This window comes from Bos indicus x Bos taurus, chromosome 2, assembly GCF_003369695.1.
Source record: "Bos indicus x Bos taurus breed Angus x Brahman F1 hybrid chromosome 2, Bos_hybrid_MaternalHap_v2.0, whole genome shotgun sequence".
NCBI lineage: Eukaryota > Metazoa > Chordata > Mammalia > Artiodactyla > Bovidae > Bos > Bos indicus x Bos taurus.
Genome location: NC_040077.1, coordinates 30,285,666 through 30,304,769, shown reverse-complemented (window position 1 = coordinate 30,304,769; position 19,104 = coordinate 30,285,666). Strand labels below are relative to the sequence as shown.

Here is a 19,104-nt window from a genome sequence, read left to right as displayed (position 1 = left end):
CTGCCTTCTTCTTGACTGGACCTTATTATCCATCGCACATCAAACAGACTTCTGGGTGCGGCCCAGGTGTTCAGTAATGATTGAATGCTGTGTTTGATAAGCTAAGCTCATAACACCTGCTATCAGTGTTTAACCCCTTATCAATGCCAGGTACTTTACATATGTTTTCTTATTTCATTCTGTCAACAATTGTCTTTTCATTCCCCTTTTAAGTGTTAGGAAATTGGACTTAAGCAATGAAAGAAACTTTCCCCAAATCACACTGATAAGTGGCAAAACATGCAAAGTCAGGTTGTCTGACCTCAAAGCCTCAAATGCTCTACTGCCTTCCTTTTCTCAGCCATAATTGGAGGCAAGTGAGAATGGGACATTTGCTTTATACCTGATTTAACTCTCAGTTATAAAGACTTCACAAAACAATATGGATCTGAATCATAATGTTCTGCTGAATAGCATCAGTAGCCTAGAAAATAAGGTTATGCATGTCCTCAGTTGCTAAGTCATGTCCAACTCTTTGCAAACCCATGGACTGTAGCCCACCTGGCTCCTCTGGCCATGGAATTTCCCAGGCAAGAATACTGCAGTGGGTTGCCATTTCCTTCTTCACGGGATCGTCCCAATCCAGGGATCGAACCCTCATTTCCTGCATTGGCAGGAGGATTCTTTACCACTGAGCCACCTGGGAAGTCCACAAAATATTAGGGAATCACAAATGGTTCAAAAATTGTATGTCAGTGTTGTTACAATGTGGAAATGCATGGATTTCTAGCTGTTATTTTTGCTGTGTATTTTCAGAGTGTCTGAAAAGTCAGCATATCTTATATAGCACTCGTCTCAACGTGGCTCAGCTGTTCACGTTGGCTTTCCTGGCATGTGTCATTGTTCTCCCTTCTATATGCCCTAAGGTAGGACACTTCTGCCACCCACTGAAGTTTACTTCTAAAAAGCTAATAGCTTAGGGAATAGCAGAGGGGTTAGTTATTTTTTCAAGTTAGTGTGGAGAAAAGGGAATAGAGGAGGCTCTTCCCAGATGTCTGATTTCTAGTCAACATGCTGCTTGAGTCCCTGGTTGAACACACTTCAGCCATCCTGTGCCTAAAGGCGGAAAACACTCCCGCCTCACGTCGCTATGGTAACTGATGCTCAGCAGGCAGTTGCAGTTTCATTTAACATAACTGGCTTTTAGAACTTGAGGGGTAAGTATGCTTTCATGTAAGAGAAAGGGGACGACGAGCGATTTAATTAATGTGCTTCAATTTAACATAGGGATACAGGTCACTTTCTCTGTTTGACTGTAGCATGTATAGCTCTGTTTTATATGTGTCAGATCTAAAACATCAAAAGGTGGAATATCTCTCTCATCATGTGTGAAGTGCACAAAGTGAGCCGAAAAGGAGACAGGGGTTGTGTTGGAGCCTTTGCAAAAGGTTTTTCACTTTATAAAAACCATCTCGGCTTGAGAGTGTATAGGAGAATTGCTTCCTCTTCTCACATCCACAAAGGAGGCCTGAGAGATGGGTTGCTAGGCAACCCCACATGGAAGACTGGGGCGCTTTGAAATTAACATAGCTGACCTCCCCATCATCTCTGCAGCTCTGCTATTCGAAACTATTTTGTGAGGCTGTAGGACTCAAGAAAATAGATATAAAATGTAAATACAAAAATAAAGAATAGGGGAAATAAATCTGACTTTTTGAAGAAATGACCACAATTCACTCAATGAAAAAAAGAAAAAAGGCAGCAGTTTGAAAAAGCAGGTTGAGGGGGAAATGGTGTTAGTTGCTATAAACCAGAAACCAGTATTTTGTTTAACAGTCTCAGAAGAAAATTTTCCTGTTTTTAGAGATGTCTATAGCTGTCATGTAAACCATCACAGCAAAGGGTCTGAAAATACCTAAGGGCAAACAAAAAATAAATCTATTTATAGTCATATATATCTACTACATATTTTATTGAGAAACAAAAACACTTCACCTCTCAATCCTCAGCACATGATGTTTTGCTTAAGCTCCAGTCTCATACTCTTTTTCCTGCCAAGGCTTCATTAATATGACACTGGTTGGTGTGGGAAGGTACAGTATTTATTTTGCAAGTAGATGAATATTTGGAAGGAATCTGCAAAGCTGGTCTATGGAGCAGAACACACTCTCCTGTCATCAATAAATTATTCAGTTTGATTTTTAAAATACTTCATACCACTGGGAAATGCTTATGGTAACATTTTAAAATATGTTGTCAAATTCTGAATTCTTTTCAGTATATTTGTTTTTTGTGAGTATTAGGGTGAAGCAATTCTGAAATTATTTCCTCGATTGAAGAAATGAACAAATATGATGAAGTTGTTGGGACTCAGGGTCTCACTGTGGAAGAAAGGACATGCAAATGAAAATTTGGGGAACACAGAAAGAATCCTATGGTGATAAATTGGATTTGGAAGAGTTGGTATAATTTTGTGACTTCTAAAATGTTTCAGTATGTGTGTGTTACACCTGTATATGCATGTATATATGTATGCACATATATACGTGCATATGTGCATACATATGCACATATATGTGCACGTGTGCATACATATGCACATATATGTATGCACATGTATACATGCATATGTTTTCTATTTGCTGAAAGGGTTTAGAAGCACTTCATCCAAAGTGGCAGTGAACACACTTTGCACTAAGATCTTGATTTCTAATACATTGCCCCACTCAAGGGAACCAGGGCTGCTTAGAGAAATGGCTGATTGCAGGCTGGGACAGGGTAATTAGAAGTTGAAGCTGGGATATTTTGTTGTTAGAAAGTAGGAAAGTTCTTTAAAAAAAAAAAAAAAGACAAATGATGTGGCTTCTGCTGGCCAAATCTGAAACCATTTGAGCACCAAAATAATTAAAGGCATTAATGAATTATGAACCATTGAAAAAATGGGAACTCATGAACACATATGATAGTAAATACTAGATGAATTAAATAAGTAAAACATAATAAGGAACGGGCTCTTGCTTATAGTAAATTCTAAGGGCTGACTGGAATATTTAGAGAAGGTAGTGATATTAGAATGTCTTTATTTGTAATCATCGTGGTGAATATCAGATCAAGCAGGAATCATACTAATCTAGCGGAAATTTTTGAAGGAGCAGAATATTTGTATGATTTGAAAATGTCTCCTCAAAAATTGGTTATTAGTTGCAAGGGAAAAAACAACTATATAGTAGAAAAATGTGACTTGTGGAATCAAAATTAATGTCCCCAGTGAGGGCAGATGGACATGTATGTTTCCAGATGTGACACCTTGAGGACATCACTTCACTTATACAATATTATGGCCAGAAATGCTCAATTCAGATTCAATCTCAGGGAAATATCAGACACACCCAAAACACAGGAACACTCATACTTAAAAGGGGGGCGGTCAGAGAACTGTATTTTCAAAAATGGCTGTTTTATAAAAGGCAGAAAGTGGCTGTGGAAATGCTCTAGATTAAACAAGACTAAAGACATGACATGTAATACCCAATCCCAGAATGTAACTTGAGGGAAAAGATGCTGTAAGGGATTATTACTGGATCAGCTGGCAGTAAAGAGTGGCAGATTAAAAGTTTTGTATTTATCTTGAACTAACTGATGTTCATAACTGTACTGTGATTATATTGGAGAATATTCCTATTCTCAGGAAATATGCAGTGATGTACCTAGGAGTACAGAGGCATGTATGATGTAGGCAACTTACTCTCAAAATGTTCAGAAAAAAAAAATCAATGCATAGACATGTATATGTGCGTGTGCAAACATATGTATAAAATTTGTATACACACAGATGACACAAATGATGAAGCAAATGAGGTAAAATATTAACAATATTTTAGTATCTGGATAAATGGCATGTGGGTGCTCTTTGTACTTTTCTTATTCATGGAACTTCTTTAAGTTTGAAATGATTTCCAAATGAAAAGTCTTAAAAAAAATCAAATTTTCTTTCTTTGGAAAAAATCTGATTTTTACTGGAACTAAAATAATGAATATTTACATTTTAAGAAATCTATGGCAACAGCAGTAACAAGGCAAAAAGATATTACACGTCTTAAGTGACAGTAGAGTCCCTTGTTTAGCACAGAGAAGTGACATCAGGACCTAGACACATCTCATTGGTCCCATTTCTTCCCCTAGCATCTATGTGGTCAGTGTTCCATCACTTTAACTTTGCTCTTGGGTACTCTCAATATTCTGGACTTTTCCCAATCCCTGTATCCCCCTCCAACTATCCTTTACAGCATGTGACTTAAGTTAATGTGAAAAATTTGCCAACAGTTTTTCAAGGAAGTATATGTCAGGGAGTTTTCATTCATTGACTAGAGTAACTTCAAGTATTTAAACTGCTTAAAAAGAACATTTATGTAACTGCTTAGCATTTTAGCACATTTTTTTTCCTCCAGTGTTATGCTTAATGTATTTTTCAAAAAGGTTTAATCTCTCTCTGTGAAACAGGACCTATTACCCATTATGAGTGAGGATACTACTGTGTACTTCACAGCCCTGTTCTTAGTGTTTCAAGTGTCTCTGTTTTTTGGAGCGGGGTGGGAAGCTTCTTACATCATTTACCAATTAAAAATAAAACTAGCCTGGCTTTGGAGCAAACAAATAGTAATTACTTTCTCAAAATATACTTGTTTCTTTAAAAACAGGGTTTCTTTTACATTGCCAAAAGAATTTTGTTTGAAGATAAAAATAACATACACACTATTTGAAAACAGCCTGGTTTAAAGATTGCCATAGACTCTAAGGTTATACCACTCGGAAGGAAGACATTTAGAACCTGCTCATTACTCAGCTTTCCTCATTTATGGCATCAAATTGCTTTTATGGGCAGCATGCCAGATTCATTTATGTGCACTGCAAGGCAGATTGTAGAGTCAAGCATTTCTCTGGAAAACATCTGGTTCTTAAGAGTATTAAAAGGTGGGTAACACTTTTTTTGCTCCTAACTATGATTTACGATGTTACAGTAACCCCCCCTTTAATCTGGCAGGCAAACTCCCAGCAACCACAAACAGGAACCTGGAAGTAAGTGAAAAATACTTCAGAGCCCAAGGGAAACAGAGGCCCCCAAATTCCATGCATAGGAAGGAATGGTTCTGCCTCTAGGTCGAAGTCCATTTTAATTATTATAAAACTGATGGAGCCAATTAGCATAAGGGCTCCTGGACCACCTTTATATATAACAACTCTTTCTACAGTGATTTTGTTCCTTTACTCTGTTTACAAAAATCACACATCCCTCTAAACTCTAATTCTTCTAAACTACCCCCTGGACCCCTTTTCCTACTCAGGCTTCCTCCTCTTTTCTTATACTTTCAGTATCTACTTTCTCCCATAAATATTCCAAGATACTCTAGTATAATAGATCCTGTCTTAAAAAACAGAAAATAAAAATCTTTCATAAACTTCTGTAGCCATCACTCTATTGCTCCCTTACCCTCAGCCCTACAGCCGAACATTTTGCTCTCCTGTCTCTAGTTTCTCCCCTTCCACTCATACTTTGTTCAAATTAGGAAGGGGTCCTCTTCCTGCAAGGGGTGCGGTTGGAGGTGTGTGACCCAGAGTGTTAGCTTCTGCTCTGCTCCCAGGTCAGTTGGGTCACCCTACCCAGGTCTTATACCACACAACCATTGTGGCCATGTGATTTCGCTTATTTCCTCTGGCTTCATACTAACTACGTTTGGTAGGATCATCATTAAAACTGTTACTAGAATCACGGGAAGTGCAGAAAGTGGGTTTTCCTGTCTTTTTTTTTTTTTTTTTTTTACTATTTCGTTTTGGCTGTGCTGGGTCTTCGTTGCTGCCTGTTTTCTCTAGTTGTGGCGAGTGGGGACTACTCTGTAGTTGCGGTGTGCAGGCTTCTCATTGCAGTGGGTTCTCTTGTTGCAGAGTGTGGGTTCTAGGCACACAGACTTCAGTAATTGCGGCACGTGGTCTCAGTTGCAGTTCCTGGGCTCTAGAGCACAGACTCAATAGCCGTAGGGCACAGGCTTTGTTGCTCCAAGGCATGTGGAATCTTCCTGGATCAGGAATCGAACCTGTGTTTCCTGCATTGGCAGGCAGATTCTTTACCACTGAGCCACCAGGGAAGCCCTCTCATTTATTTTACCCTGTGGTTGCAAGAGTAGCTCTTCACTCATTTCTATGGGGTACTCTCATCTCCCTTAGTAACTCCTGGGCTCTCCTGTTATCAGTGCTGCTATCAGCACTCTCCTATTTCCATTTTCTGGCAGAGTATTTCTCTAACTGCTACTTCTTGAATCTTCTTTGACAACTGAAATAAACCAGATTAGGTTTTGTTCAAACCATTAGTAGTAAAGTGTGGGTGTTAAGAGTTGAAACAATGTCAGTGTCAGCTTTTGTTTAGTTTTTTTCTATTCATCTTTGAGAAAGCGATCCTTTTTTTAAAAGGAAAAAACATCCTTTTTTGGGGGGGGATGGGGGGTGGGGGCAGGGTATGTGTTCATTGCAGTTAACTTCAAAAATGGCACATTTCTCAACACTATTCCATCACACAGACATAACTACCATTAAAAACTGCATTAGTTGCAGTAGTTGTGTGTTGTCTATGTGTATATATATCTATGTGTACATCTGTTTGAGCTTCCCTGGTAGCTCAGCTGGTAAAGAATCTGCCTGCAAGGCAGGAGACCCTGGTTTGATTCCTGGGTCGGGAAGATCCCCTGGAGAAGGGAACGGCCACCCACTCCGGTATTCTGCAGAGTACTGGAGAATTCCAGTCCATGGAGTTGCAAAGACTTGGACATGACTGAGTGACCTTCACTTCACTATACATCTACTTATTACTATTATGCAAATTAATTTTATATGAAGTTATGTTTCCTGAATTTTCACTTATTATTTGTAAGACACCCAGCAGTTAAAAATCTTTGAAAAAAATTTAAAAACATGAATAGTAAAAAAAAAAATCTTTGAAAACGGCTTTTGATGACCACATTATCAGGTAAACTAGTATATTCAACCACTTCAATTATGGTGAATGTTTTGACAATAATCATAAAACCTAAACTTTTTGCTTTCATCAGTTTTTAAACCAAAAAACCTTGAGAAAATTTCTGTCTCTTATGATGTATTTCTCTAAGTGAGATTTCCTGGTCAAAGGATGAAGCCTTAATTCATGGTACCAAATTGCCCTTCAGAAAGGGTGCATGACACTTGTACCAACAGAGGATCAATGTGCTGTTCTCCTTGCACTGTTGCCAATCTTTCACTAAAAACAAACAAACAAAAATAGCATTTTCTACTTTATCAGCACTAGCACAGGTTACATGATCCTGTTAAAAGGCTCTTCACTTATCACCAGACCCAAACTAGGAGGTTTCCTCGCAGTTTTAACTGGTCTTTTGGTTTCCATAGTGATTCTATTATCTACCCTGGTGCAAAGTTGAACCTAGCTTCCTCAGCTGTCCATGCATAAAACCCTTCTTTCCAGAATTGCTCTAGGTTCTTGACTTCTGGAAAAGAAAGCTATTTCCTTTTGGGATCCAGTTCTTCATACTAGCTGACCTGAGGTCAAAGGGCATTGAACTTAAAACCGCTTCCTTATCCTTATCCTGAGGGTGGTGGCATTCAAATCCCAGATTCACAGAAAATTCTTTCATTCGTGTTGTGTCCCTCCTTCTCCATCTTACGTGTGGACCCTAAACTCTCATTGAACATGCTATGGGAACTGATTCCTTCAAGTAGCAATTCAGTTCGAGTTCCAGCTTTCCTGGATGTGTGATGTCGGGCATGTGCACAAGAAAAACATCAGAGATTAGCAAGTACTAAATAGAGGGTTTAAATACGGTGACAGAGTACAGACTGACATGATGGCTACCTTATAGAGTGTCAGTGGACACGGACAGGGCCTCTGAGCAGGTGATTAATAAACTGATAACTGAGTGAGAGAGTAAGCCTAGAGAGGGAGGCTTGGAGACAGTGAGTTGGGGATTAGGGAGAGGAGAGCAGGGAGAGAATTCCAGTAGAGGAAGGGTAAGTCTGTTCAAAAATTAGATGAAGAGAGATTTATGCATGTAGAGTGCAACACAATTTCCAGTTGGGGTTGGAAGAGTGAGAGAGAAAGAGGCAAGAAGGGAAGGGAGACCATGCGTAAGAATCCTGACTCCTGTGTGCCTGTGCTTCTGAGGGGCCTGACTGGCCCTGTCAGTCTCTCCGCTGTCCTTGCTCTCTTTCCTCCTGTGAAGGTTCTTAGTTGCAACTACTACTTGTTTAGTTTACAATAACAGAGCTGCTATTTATTAAGAGCCTAAGTGAGTAAGATTCATTATAGGTTTTATGTAAGTTCTCTCATTTAATTCTTAACAACAACCCGAGGAAGGTTATTATCCTGATATGCTTTTTTTATGGATGAGAAAACCGAGGCTCAGAGAGCCTATGTGACTGGAGAAAGGTAGTAAGTAGCAGAGTCAAACTTTAAACCTAGGACGGTCTGGCTTCAGGTCCACATTCCTCGCCACTGCACTACACTGCTCCTCACTCAGGCTTCTCTTTAGTAGTGTCCACATCTGTAAGAACGTTCATTCCATTCAGGTCTTGTTCCTCATTACCTTGCCATCTCTGTGATAGAACACTCAGTTTCATCTGCTAGCCAGATGCAGATAAGAGAATGTTTCTTACAGACACAGTCTGTCTTAGTTATGGAAAGCATCTCAATTTAGGAAAGGCTGGTGTGAAATCCAGGTTCTGACAATTTTTCTGTGAGCTTGGGCAAATTTTAGATTGAGCTTCATCTCATTATCTGAAAAATATTATTTCTCTAGAGAGTTTATTGAGAAATAAAAGACATACTTTAAAGAAAGTTCCTAGGATAGTATCTAACAAATGGCAGAATAAGTGGCTGCTAAAGAAACAAACACAAACTCCTCATTTTATAGATAGGAAAACAGATTTGGAAACGTCTTGCTGGGAGAACAGATGTTCTACTTTCTCCATCCAATTTCCATGTTTCTAGCATTCTACAATGCAGGCTCATTGGAACCGCTACGGGTATTCTGTTGTATTATGTCCTTAACAATGTCCATTCAGTTTGAAAGTTTTTCCCCCTAAATTACAGAGAAAGATAATGTGTCACAGGGCCAGATTTGTAAAAGAGAGATAATAATATCTGTATCATAGGACTGTGAGGACAAAATGTAATAAGACACGGAAGTGTTTTAACAGACATGAAATATTTCATAAATGCTCTAATTATGAAACATTTCCATGAAACGGCATAACTAAAAATGATTAGAAATCTTATAACACATAATTGGAATTAAAAGGACTCTGGAAATTGGAGAAGTGATTTGAAATAAGAATGTAACTCAAAAGAAATAAACATGAAGTACTTTAGGAAAAGGAAGTGACTTTTAAAAACTATTTATTGAAAATGCAGTTAAAATGGAAGACTGTGTTTATTTTATTTTTAAAACCAAGATGTAGATGAAGATGAAAAAAGATGTAGATACACTAAGAATGATGCTAAGAATTGAGTTTATGAAGATCAGGTTTATGGTGTGCTGCTATGCTCAGCGGAGAAGGCAATGGCACCCCACTCCAGTACTCTTGCCTGGAAAATCCCGTGGACAGAGGAGTCTGGTGGGCTGCAGTCCATGGGGTCGCGACTGAGCGACTTCACTTTCACTTTTCACTTTCATGCATTGGAGAAGGAAATGGCAACCCACTCCAGTGTTCTTGCCTGGAGAACCCCAGGGACAGCAGAGCCTGGTGGGCTGCCGTCTATGGGGTCGCAAAGAGTCGGACACGACTGAAGCAACTTAGCAGCAGCAGCAGCAGCAGCAGCTGTGCTCAGATGCTCAGTTGTGTGACCCTATTGGACTGTAGCCCACCAGGCTCCTCTGTCCATGGGCTTCTCTAGGCTAGAATACTGGAGTGGGTTGCCATTCCCTTGTCCAGGGTATCTTCCCGACCCAGAGATCGAACCCGCATCTCTTGAGTCTCCTGCACTGGCAGGCAGGTTCTTTACCACTAGTGCCATCTGGGAAGGCTAAGTTCAATTCAGTGTAAAGAGTAAGTAACTCTCTCAGGTTGGGGGCAGGAATGCTAGGGATAGCGGGGTATGTGGTTGCTTTTTACATGGTGTGCTTTGTGAGTCCCTGCTGACCGAAAATATTCTCTATCAGGTGTCACAGTGTCTAAAGTTACACCAAAAGACCTTGTCTTTGGGCTAAGGTTAAATATTGTTATAAAGGTCTACCTATTTAATTTCAGGTACTGGTTATTTCTTAAAAGAATCTCATTGGCATTAAAAGCAGGAAGAATCAATTCAACAAAGAACGGAAACTCACAAACGCTCTTTATACTTTTCCAAAATATTCTTCTAAGAAAGTCAGTTTCTGTAATACTATGTGTTAACATGGGTAGTTTACCCTGAATTTGCAAAACTCACCATGTGTTTTGAGTTCATAAATTTCATAAAACGTTTATTAAAAATGTTTTCTTTTTTATAAATATTTACATGGAAACTTACTCAAACCTTTGAAATAACAGAATTTCACAAAAATGTTTAACAGAGACCAATAGTATTTTAAACATATTTCCTGAAACAATATCCCTTAGAAAAGATACAGGGTACTTACCTATCTAGATTTTAACAAAATATTCTTTATAGAAATGGGTTATAATCTTTATCACAGAAACACCAAATCTGCACCTAATCAAGAGAGTCAATTAAATAAACCAGCTCATTCACTTTCTCCATCAGAAGACATCCATTTAACACAGTGTTTCTCTTTATATGCAACAGCAGCCTCTGCTGGAGAAAGTATGCTTTCTAATACAAAGTATTAGCTTAACCTATTTTGTACTGGAAGAACTCAGATTCTTTCCATTTCTTGCTTTGAAAAGTTAAAATAATTTTCAAGGTCTTAAAGATGTGCGAGCTTTATCAAGTATATCCTTTCTGATTTTGGGGTAAGTTGGATGTGCTTCAAGAACCTGCCAAAACAAACAAAATAAAACAAAAACTTAACTTATAATTCATTATCAAGAACTGGGGAGCCACAAAACTTACTAGCAATGGCATTACAGTTGAGATTACATTATAATAATATTGCAAATACAACAACACTTTTTAAAGGTGATATCTGAGATATGACATGGTGACATTTCTATTAACAGTAATTAGATGAAAATGGTAAAAATGTACCACTACATGTGGAAAATAAAACAAATATAATTATTTCCTTATTAGATCAGTTATATAAAACAATTATGATCAATGATTTAAGATACTTTTTAAAATTTAGCTATTTATGCATGATATTTAACAAATCCTTAGAGATATTTTTACCCAGGAGTACACATTTGTGTACTGGAATGATTTTGAAACATACAAATTTCCAGTTCTACTGAGTTGAAGAGTAGGGTGGTAGTCATAAAGAAAGAAAAATCAAAACTCCACAAATTAATATATAACCTTAACCTTAATGTGAAATGTTGCCTTACATAGAGACTCAGTAATCAACAGCAATCACTGGAGCCAAGTATTCACTATAATGATGCTGACACAGTTATCTGGGATAAGGTACACTACATAATTCTCTGCTAAGGTGCTTTTCTTGGAGCTCCCAACGATATTTAGTACAATGCCTTGTATGAATATCAATGGGACAATGTATTTATAAAGAAATTGCAAATTCTAAAACTGCAACTCAAAAGTGTGTCATTTAGCAAGGGATCATTTAGTCAGAAACCAGTCGCTCAATCATGTTTGCTGCTTTGCAACCCCATAGACTATAGCCTGCTAGGTTCCTCTGTCCATAGAGTTGTCCAAGCAATAAAATTGGAGTCGGTAATCATTCCCTTCTCCAGCGGTCTTCCCAACTCAGGGATCGAACTCTGTTCTCCTGCATTGCAGGCATAGTCTTTACTGTCTGAGCCATCAGGGAAGTCGAGAAACCAATTACAGAAGTGTAACTGAATGGCTTCTAAATGACAAAAATACCTCTTTAATTTATAAATCTGAATCCTCTAATAACCAGACTTGGACACAAACATAAGAATTTCTATTCAGAACAATGACCTGGAGAATCTATAAAAATCTTCAGATATTTTCTGACTTAAGGATTAAGTTTGTTTAACATGCTTCTTGTCTAGCCTCCTCCTTTAAATTGGCAAACCTTATTTGAGGCCTAATTAAAAACACGTTTTTGATTTAAGTAAACTTTATTTTCTAAACTTTGAAAACCGGTAATTTCTTCCAGATGTATCCGACGAGGCATTGAACCAAAACAGTACATCCTCTATCTCTATTCATGTACAACTTGATATTAAACAAAAGTAGGAAACAGCACATCTGAAAAATTTTAAGAAATATAAATTTAAGTGTTACCTGGTGACATATGTCAATTGCATCCACATATCTTTTTGCTTTTAAGTAATTAAATGCCAGTTTGTATCCTGTAAAGACAAAACCCCCAGCAATGATATAGTATTATTTATTTATAGAGCACACTGTTAGTATTACCTTTCTTGGCTTCCTCCTTTGTTTATGCTAATATTAGAGAACTCTTAGTGCAGGGTGATGACTGTACCATGATAGAAACGATAAGATAACAGAAGGTGGAGTGATACAAAGGAGAACAGGTACCAAAGAAAATGGAGTTGGAACAAGGGGCCACAGCTGGGCTAGAAGATGGCCGGCCATCCCACAAATATGGTTTTGCAACTTACAGAAAAGTCCCATTTGTTTCAGATTACAATAAAAACTGATCACAGAGCAGTAAGTGATAACACGGCTATTCCTTTACACAGTACTGATGTACTTAACACATCAGGCAAACTGGTTTCTGAGGTTTACATTCTGTTAGGAAAGAGCGTATGTTATTTAAGTAATTACGGAAGTACATGGATGATTTCAAAACTGAGATAAATGCTATGAAATAATGGCACAGGCCAACAGCACTGTAATAAGAGATCTGGGGTGGGTGTCAGGCAATGTGTGAAACCTGAAGGAAGAGGCATAATGTAGGCCAAGGGGGTGGGAAGAAAGAATTCTGTTCGGCAAAGAGAACTGCACATGGAGAGGCCAGTGGTAGAGGGAGACACAGCAGCCAAATGGGCCTGGAGTGCAGGGGGAGCAGAGGGCAGCGCAGCAGCGGGGTGACTCAGAAGGCAGAGGGTTAGTCATTAGATGGCCACGTCAGCCACATGTGATAGTGAAATGGCACACTGCAAGGAGTATTTATTTAAAATCTTTATTTATTTTTGGCTGTACTGGGTCTTACTGTGCACGCGCTTTCTCCAGTAACTGCAGTGGGTGGGCTTTCTCTAGGTGTGATAAGCAGGGGCTGCTCTTTAGTTGTGGTGTGTGGGCTTCTCACTGCGGTGGTTTCTCTTGCTGTGGAGTAAGGTTCTAGGTGCGCGGGCTCAGAAGTTGTGGCGCACGGGCTTAGCTGCCCCACAGCATGTGGAATGTTCCCAGACCAGGGGTTGAACCTGTGTCCTCTGCATTGGCAGGCAGATTCTTAAACAGTTGGACCACCAGGGAAGTCCAAATACTGACATTTTGGAAGAAAGTTTTAATACATTCTTAAATAACTGTTGTTCTATAATAAGAATGCCAATTTCATCTTAGTTTCTTTAGTAGTAAGCAAATAAGGAGATGAAAAAGTAGATTCAATAAATAAGATATAACAGAATGTAAATAATATGTAACTAATAATATATTTTGCTTTACCACTTAAAAATATGAAAAGAACATTTGAATGCTGCTCTTGGACTTTAATCAAAGGACCCCTGAAGAAAATTTTTAGAATTTCAAAACAATGTTTTAGAAGAATTACTGGCTTAATGCAATCATGGTAGCAAGAAGGAAGGAACAGAAATTATCTAAAATTCATAGTATTCAATTCACACACACAAACACACACACAATGAGAAATGTCCAAGATGAAAACAGTATCAGAGAGGTAAACTTGATATCATTAGAAAGGAATTATAAAACAGAATAATAAATAGTTTGTGACATTTAAAAAGGAAAACAACTTAAAGATGTCATGCCAAATATGGAAACTAGAGCCAAAAAAACCTGGACATAACTTTCGGTTTCCGGCTTCCTGACTAGCTTTGAGACCTTAGGCAAGTCACCGGTAGCTGTCAATTTCAAGTTTCTGCATCCAAAAATGGGGAAGATAACCCTGCTAACTCTTAATGTAAATTTAAAGATCAAATTAAATACTTGTGAAATGCTTTAAAAAATTTCAGAGTACCACACAAATAATAATGTTTTGTTTTTTTAACTGTGTAAACACTAAATTAGAAGCACAAAGTTGTCATAATGAAACAAACTTGATAGATCATTTCCTTCAAAAAAACTTTAGAGAGGAAATGAAGAGCTACACATGGCAAAGAACATGTGTACCAGTTTCATTACACCTGTCAGGCTTCTAAGAATTCAACTCTTTGTGTAACCAGGGAAAAAAAAAAAAATGGGGGGAGAGAGCCTGAGCTCGTGAAAGCAAGAAAACAAAAACACAGTGTAAACAGCCTAGTGACTGTCACATAACCTGGGAACGACTGTGAAGAGAGAAACATGACTGTGTTCTCCTCGCAGTGGATCTCGGCTCCTTGGTGTCTTTTACAGTGACAGTGCTCAGGCTTGAATTCTATGCAAAGAACACAACTATGATTTTTAGGATTTCCTGACAAATGAAAAAAAATGCATCACGAACTTGGCCAGAAAGGCTGGGAGTATTGGATGCAATGATAATCTTAAAAAAGAAACTGTAAGAATTAATTGACAGCCTCAGAGAAATGTCTTTACAGAGAAATGATTTTAAAGAGAGGTCAGAGGAGCTGATAAAATCACCTATAAAGTTCAAAGAGAACACAATGAAAGAACGAGTGACCTGGACTCTATTTGCTGGTCTTTGAAGGAACAGAATATTTAAATAACTACACTTCTAATTGCATTCCTTCTGGGGAATAAAGCATCGGAATTACATATATTTTAAAGATTTTAAGGAATTTTCATATTACAAGCTGACTTTATTTGTAACATGAACAAAACCTGAGAAGGAAAAATACTGTCTACAAATTAGTTTCTGTGCTCTGAACAAGTCTAGTAAAGTAACAGACCCGAGAAAAAGTAGGGGAAGTCCTGAACTGACAGCAGTAAGTTTAAAGATGACCTATCTGACTGTAGATTAAATCTGAGTCATTACCGTGACACAGATGCTAAAAAGACAGATGTCATCTTGAGTTGAATTATCAACTACTCAATGCCTCATTAAAAAAAAGCTTCATTATACATACAATTCGTTTGTAAATCACACTTAACAATTTTTTCATTTCTAGTAAAACAGATCAGGAGGGACATAGCCAAATATGGCCTTTTCCAAACTTATTTGGCCATGAAATCTAATCTCTTCACAGTCAACTCTCTTTTTTTTTTCCAACTCTCTTTTTTAAAGAAGTAACTATCAGTATCTCACCCAGTATTCCAAAGCAAGTTTGGGAAATGCTATTTGAGAGTTTCCAGGAGACAGCAAGGAGGGTGAAAGACTTGAAAGCAAGTCTTAGGAAGAATGAAAAAGCGCCTGAGAACAGTCTGGAGAGAAACTGAGGAGAGACATGACAGAGTTTGCAATTGAGGGCCCTTATGTATAAGCGGGGAAGAGCTCTGCGGGTTGCTCCAGAGAACAGACAGGGCAGTGTCAATGAAGCTGATCTCAGCTCCACACAAAGAGAAGCTTGGGGGTGAGCTCCCTCACAACGTGGCTGTCAGTGGTCACTAACTATATTCCAGGTGCCGCCCATCTGTTAGGGACCTTGGCGACTAGCCTTCCTCAAACCAAGTCTACCACTGGGACAGGATGATGTTTCCAGATGCTCAGGGGAAAAAAAAAGTTCTGTCGTCAACTTATCGTGGGAAACACGTTCTCTACGTGATATCCACCACAATGCATATTAGGGCTTAGAGTCTTTGAGAAATTCTGCAGTAAAGCAACCAGCAGAACTTGATTTAATGCAATGTTTTTCTCACTTCTTTCACAATGAACACTTTCTCCCACAGTATTACATTTTTCAATTACAGGGTGAAGGGAGACAAAGGGGCAGAATTAGATTAGATGTCCTCTAAAGCCACTGAGGTCGAGTTTGAATCTCAGCAAACTATACCTAATAAGTTAGTAGCTAATAATCTATTAGGAATGTAAAATTTATTTCTCAGGAATGACAAAGGATGTTGGCTGTTAATGCATATCTTGTCCTTAACAAGAAAATCAAATTTATTTAAATGAAGGTTTACACATAAAATCCACGTTTCCGGTGAAAACCTAGTGTTCAAATGTTAAACTCACCTACTGCTGGGTTTGTCTGGTTGCCATGTTTCCATGCTATCTCATAGTTTAAGGCAGCGTCCATGTATGCTTGCTCTTTTTCCATAATGTAGCCCATATATTCATAAGCTTTGCAGCATGACTAAAAATAAATACAAGACGTATCAATAGATTAAGCTTGATACCACTAAGATTTTATGGAGTGCTTATGACTATAGAGGTCAGTCATATTAACTTATTTAAATGGCCCATAAAACAATGGTTTTCAATCTTGGCTATGCAATCACATCATCTATGGGACTTAAAAAGATTCTGATGCCAAGCCCCTATCCCAAACCTACAGAATCAGGATTTTTGGGTGAGAGGCAAGGACATGTTTTATACATATACTTAACACTTTTTATTACAAATAATTTTAACAGATATAGAAATAACAGTATCGTGGACCCCATGAATCTGTTTCTTTAACAATTAACGCCTAATACTGTCTCACTTCTATCCCATATTTGTCCCTCTGTATTGTCAGATAAAAAGTCCTCAGATACTATAACATTGCATTCATAAATATTTTAGTATACTCTTTAAAATAAGGACTTTCTTTAATCATAATCACAAATTATCATGCCTAAAATATAACAACTCTTTGACATTACCAAATATATAGTCACTATTCAAATTTCAAATAGCCTTAACATAATTTTTTTGTTTGCTTGTCAGGATGAGGAACTAAATAAGGCCCACACACTGTGATTTGAAATGTCCCTAAGCTTCCTTTTGATCTAGAGGTTTCCTCTCTCTCTCTTTCCTTGCAATTAAATGTAGGAAAAATATGAATGTTTATCCTAGAGTTTCTCACAGCCCAGATTTAGCTGAGTGCATCCTTGTGGTAGTTATATAATACATTCCTATGTCATTGATATTTCCTGGAAATTGTATTAGATCTAGAGGTTTGGATCTGATTTTGATTTGAGGGAAAGAGATGAAGCTACTTACTTCATAGATCGCTGCTCTGCCAAGCCACACTGCTCCTCAGGAAAAAGCAAAAATGCACAATGCTGTGTACATGTTTTTAGGTACATGTATACTTGCTATTTTTTCCCAGAATGTTAATTTAAAAAAATTTGAAAAACAGAAAAGTAGGTGTATTAAAACTCATATGTTGTTTGTTATTTTTATATGTTATTTTTCTATTTAGTGGAATTTTACTTTCCTTTAATTCAAGAAGATACACCACTAATATTTTCATGAAAACTATTAACCATTAAAAAATATAAACATGTAATCAGGGTACATACACATTTACCCTTTTGCTTAAGGCTTCAATACAGCTCAGCACAGCACTGTAAGATCCTGTTTCACATTTTGATACTTTTTTATTTAAAAAAAATTGAATTAAATATCATTCATCTTGATTACTGTGATGTACAGAGTGTTTATGTCCCCCTAAATTTATATGCTGAAATCCTAACATCCAATGTGATGGTATTAGGAAGTGAGGCTTTGGGAAGGTTCATTTGGGTGGAGCCCTCCTGAATGGAATTAGTGCCCTTACAAAAGGGAGCCCAGAGAGCTCTCCTACTCTCTTTTCTGCCCTGTGAGGACACAATGAGAACTCAGCAGTCAGCAACAGGCAAGTGGGCCATCACCAGAACCCAATCATGCTGGCACCCTGGTTGTAGACTCCAGCATCTATTAACAAAACTGTGAGAAGAAACTTGTGTTGTTTATAAGCCACCCAGTCTCTGATACTTTGTTAGAGCAGGATCACTTAAGATAATTACATTAAGTGTCCCTTTAAAGTTTGGACCCAGAGTTGAGTGTTTCACTTGTCTCACCCCCAGTCTGACTGTCAGATAGTGTGTTCTTCATTCAGGAGGCACATAATGTCTTGTGATGTTATACCCATTCATTAATTCATAATGGTTGGAAAATAGTGACATTCTATCATTCTTTCCTCATTTCTTCATTATCTGGACAACATCTATAATGAGAAACATCTCCTTTTCCATCATTTCATTTCCCAGCAGTATTATTCACACAGAAAAGGCAGGAGAGATACTTAATTCTTTCCCTTTACTTGCCAGCTTTAGAAATAACATTTTATTAGCATATTTCAATGGTGACCAATTAGGTTTTTTTCCTTTTCTTTTTTATATCTTTGTAAACTCATGGATTTAAACATATTTGGTGTGTTATTCAATGCAGTCATTATTGATGCCTGAAGTGTGTCAACTTTGGCTTGTGGGAGTGTCCTCAAGTTGGCTCTTGAGTCCCTGACATGACTCCAATAATCTCTGATAGTTTCCTTGCCATCTGGTATGACAGGATGGTCTAGTTGCATCTTGTACATTTCCTGCCCCAGATCTGGATGATCTCCATTTTTAAATTACATAATTCAAAGTTTCTAAGCTCCAGTTCCTGAATCTCATGCTTCCCATATGAACATGCCTAAATAACCATCATGTTTAACCTCTAAACCAGCCATCATGTTCAACCATGCAATGTACTGCTGTCTGAGTTCTGGCAAATTGAAATTCTATCTATCAAAATCTTAATTCCCATGAAATCTTACTTACAGAGGTCAGTTATTTGGCACTTTAGATTTTTTAAAGTCTATTAATAAGTATCGTGTTTTCTTAAGGCCAATGTAAATTAAATCACCTGTACAAACCATAAGTTGATAAATGTCTTAAATCTTTCAGTTTTCAAGTCCCTAAAAAAGTAACTTAATAATATTAGGTGATCATGACTTCTCTTTAAAAAACAAATG

General features: G+C 37.8%; 1 protein-coding gene across 1 annotated transcript in view; it reads right to left on the bottom strand.

Annotated features, from left to right (window-relative positions):
• Positions 1-10,447: 10,447 nt before the first annotated feature.
• The window catches only part of TTC21B (tetratricopeptide repeat domain 21B), a 97,744-nt gene continuing 89,087 nt past the window's right edge, over positions 10,448-19,104 (bottom strand). Inside the window, exons 27-29 of the mRNA XM_027558825.1 lie at positions 16,356-16,476; positions 12,386-12,453; positions 10,448-10,989 (exon numbers count right to left, since the gene is read on the bottom strand). Of these exons, the coding sequence (XP_027414626.1) occupies positions 10,912-10,989; positions 12,386-12,453; positions 16,356-16,476 (267 nt within the window). The 3' untranslated portion in view covers positions 10,448-10,911. The remainder of the gene's footprint in view (positions 10,990-12,385; positions 12,454-16,355; positions 16,477-19,104) is intronic.